This window comes from Octodon degus, unplaced genomic scaffold (genome assembly GCF_000260255.1).
Source record: "Octodon degus isolate 3935 unplaced genomic scaffold, OctDeg1.0 scaffold00089, whole genome shotgun sequence".
NCBI lineage: Eukaryota > Metazoa > Chordata > Mammalia > Rodentia > Octodontidae > Octodon > Octodon degus.
The window spans coordinates 4027154-4028783 of NW_004524665.1; the positions used below are offsets into that span (position 1 = coordinate 4027154).

At 43.1% G+C, this 1630-nt stretch overlaps 1 protein-coding gene across 1 annotated transcript in view; it reads left to right on the forward strand.

The window, feature by feature from the left end:
• Sag (S-antigen visual arrestin) overlaps positions 1-1630 on the forward strand; it is a 32910-nt gene that overhangs the window by 6694 nt on the left and 24586 nt on the right. Inside the window, exon 3 of the mRNA XM_023722066.1 lies at positions 1100-1144. Within this exon, the coding sequence (XP_023577834.1) occupies positions 1100-1144 (45 nt within the window). The remainder of the gene's footprint in view (positions 1-1099; positions 1145-1630) is intronic.

Below are 1630 nucleotides of genomic sequence, written 5' to 3' on the forward strand. Positions count from 1 at the left end.
CTCAGCCCACCAGGGGGCGGGGCTGGCTGGCATGTGGTGCTGGGGGATCGAACCGCAGTCCCTGTGCTTTCCCAAGCTTGTTCCAAGTAGGTGCTTTAGACCACTGAGCCATCTCGCCAGCCCCCAGGCTGGCCTTTAACTCACTGTGTAGACAAGGTTGCCCTCGAACTCACAGCAATCCCCCTACTTCAGCCTCCTAAGTGCTGAGATAACCGTTACGTGTCACTACAGTGAGTCTGGCCTTACATTTTTTTTTTTTTTTTTTGGTGGGATCGGGGATTGAACTCAGGCCCTTGTGCTTGCCAGGGAAGCACTTTATTCCAAGGGCTTGAACTTTTAATAGTGATTTTCCTTTATGTCAGACAACTGAGTTTTGTATTTAAAATAAAAATCAACTTCATTAGGAATCTAACTAAAGAAATGCAAATTAAACCATCACTTAGATACCAGCAAGAATTTTTTTTGGCAGAACTGGGGATTGAACTCAGGCCCTTGCACTTGCCAGTTAAGTGCTTATTCTCCTGAGCTATCTCCCCAGCCCTCAACTAGAAAAAATTTTTAAAGAGAATGAGACAAAAGATTCATTTTTAGAATATGTAAAAAAAATCATCAGGACCCAACAGTAAACAAAAAGCAAAATCCAGTTGTAAAAATAAGCAAAAGACAGGAAGAGACAGTTCAACAAAATAGATATATAGAGGGCAAATAAGCAATTAATGAAAAGGTTGCTCAGAGTGGGCCAATAAAATTTTTTTATTTTTTGTCTTTTTGAGACATGGTTTTGCTATGCAGTTCAGGCTGGCACCGAGCTCATTTTGTACCACACTCAAAAAAAATTTTTTTTAATTTTTTAATTTTTGGTATCAGGACTTTGCGCTTGCCAGGCAGGCACTGTGCCACTGAGCTGTATCACTAGCATGAAATGTTTTTTAAAGGGTTGGGGATGTAGCTCAGTGGTCCAGCATGTGGCTAGCGGGTGTAGGTTCAATCCTCAGAATCACAGAAAAGGAAAGAAGGAAGAAATGTGCTGTACTTAATTTTCAGAAGGCTTCCAGTTTCTTCAATGTCACTCTTACTCTCTCTCCCTCCTCTGGCGCAGATGGGGTTGTACTCGTGGATCCGGAGCTTGTGAAAGGAAAGAAAGGTGAGTCGGTACCCAGCCTGTGCACCCATACCCCCACCATGGCTCCTGTCCCCAGTGTCACTGGGCCCTGCAGTCTTTGGCACGGAGGTGCAGCAAGTCATGCGTCACTCGTGACAGTGTGTAAAGTGAACTGGACAGATTCAAGTGACAACTCTGATGATGGGGCTGCCTCATTGTCCTCCTATATGCTAACAGGAATGTACCTCTGCTACATGAGGACCTGCATGTACAATATTCAGATTTAAGAAGTGGTCAAAGGCACCTGCAGCTTGTCGGCTTTGCTTTTTGAGACAGGCTTTATTCATATACCTCTTACATGCAGTACTATAATGTATAACAGAACATAAACTACAGCAGTGTACAGTAAAACCAGCAAAAATTACAGTGCTATAGAAACAAGGGGTACTGCACAAAAAAAGACAGTGACTTTATAAACAGGATTGCAGAACTGTACAAAAAAAAAAGAGCAGCTGGGCAGCCTAAACG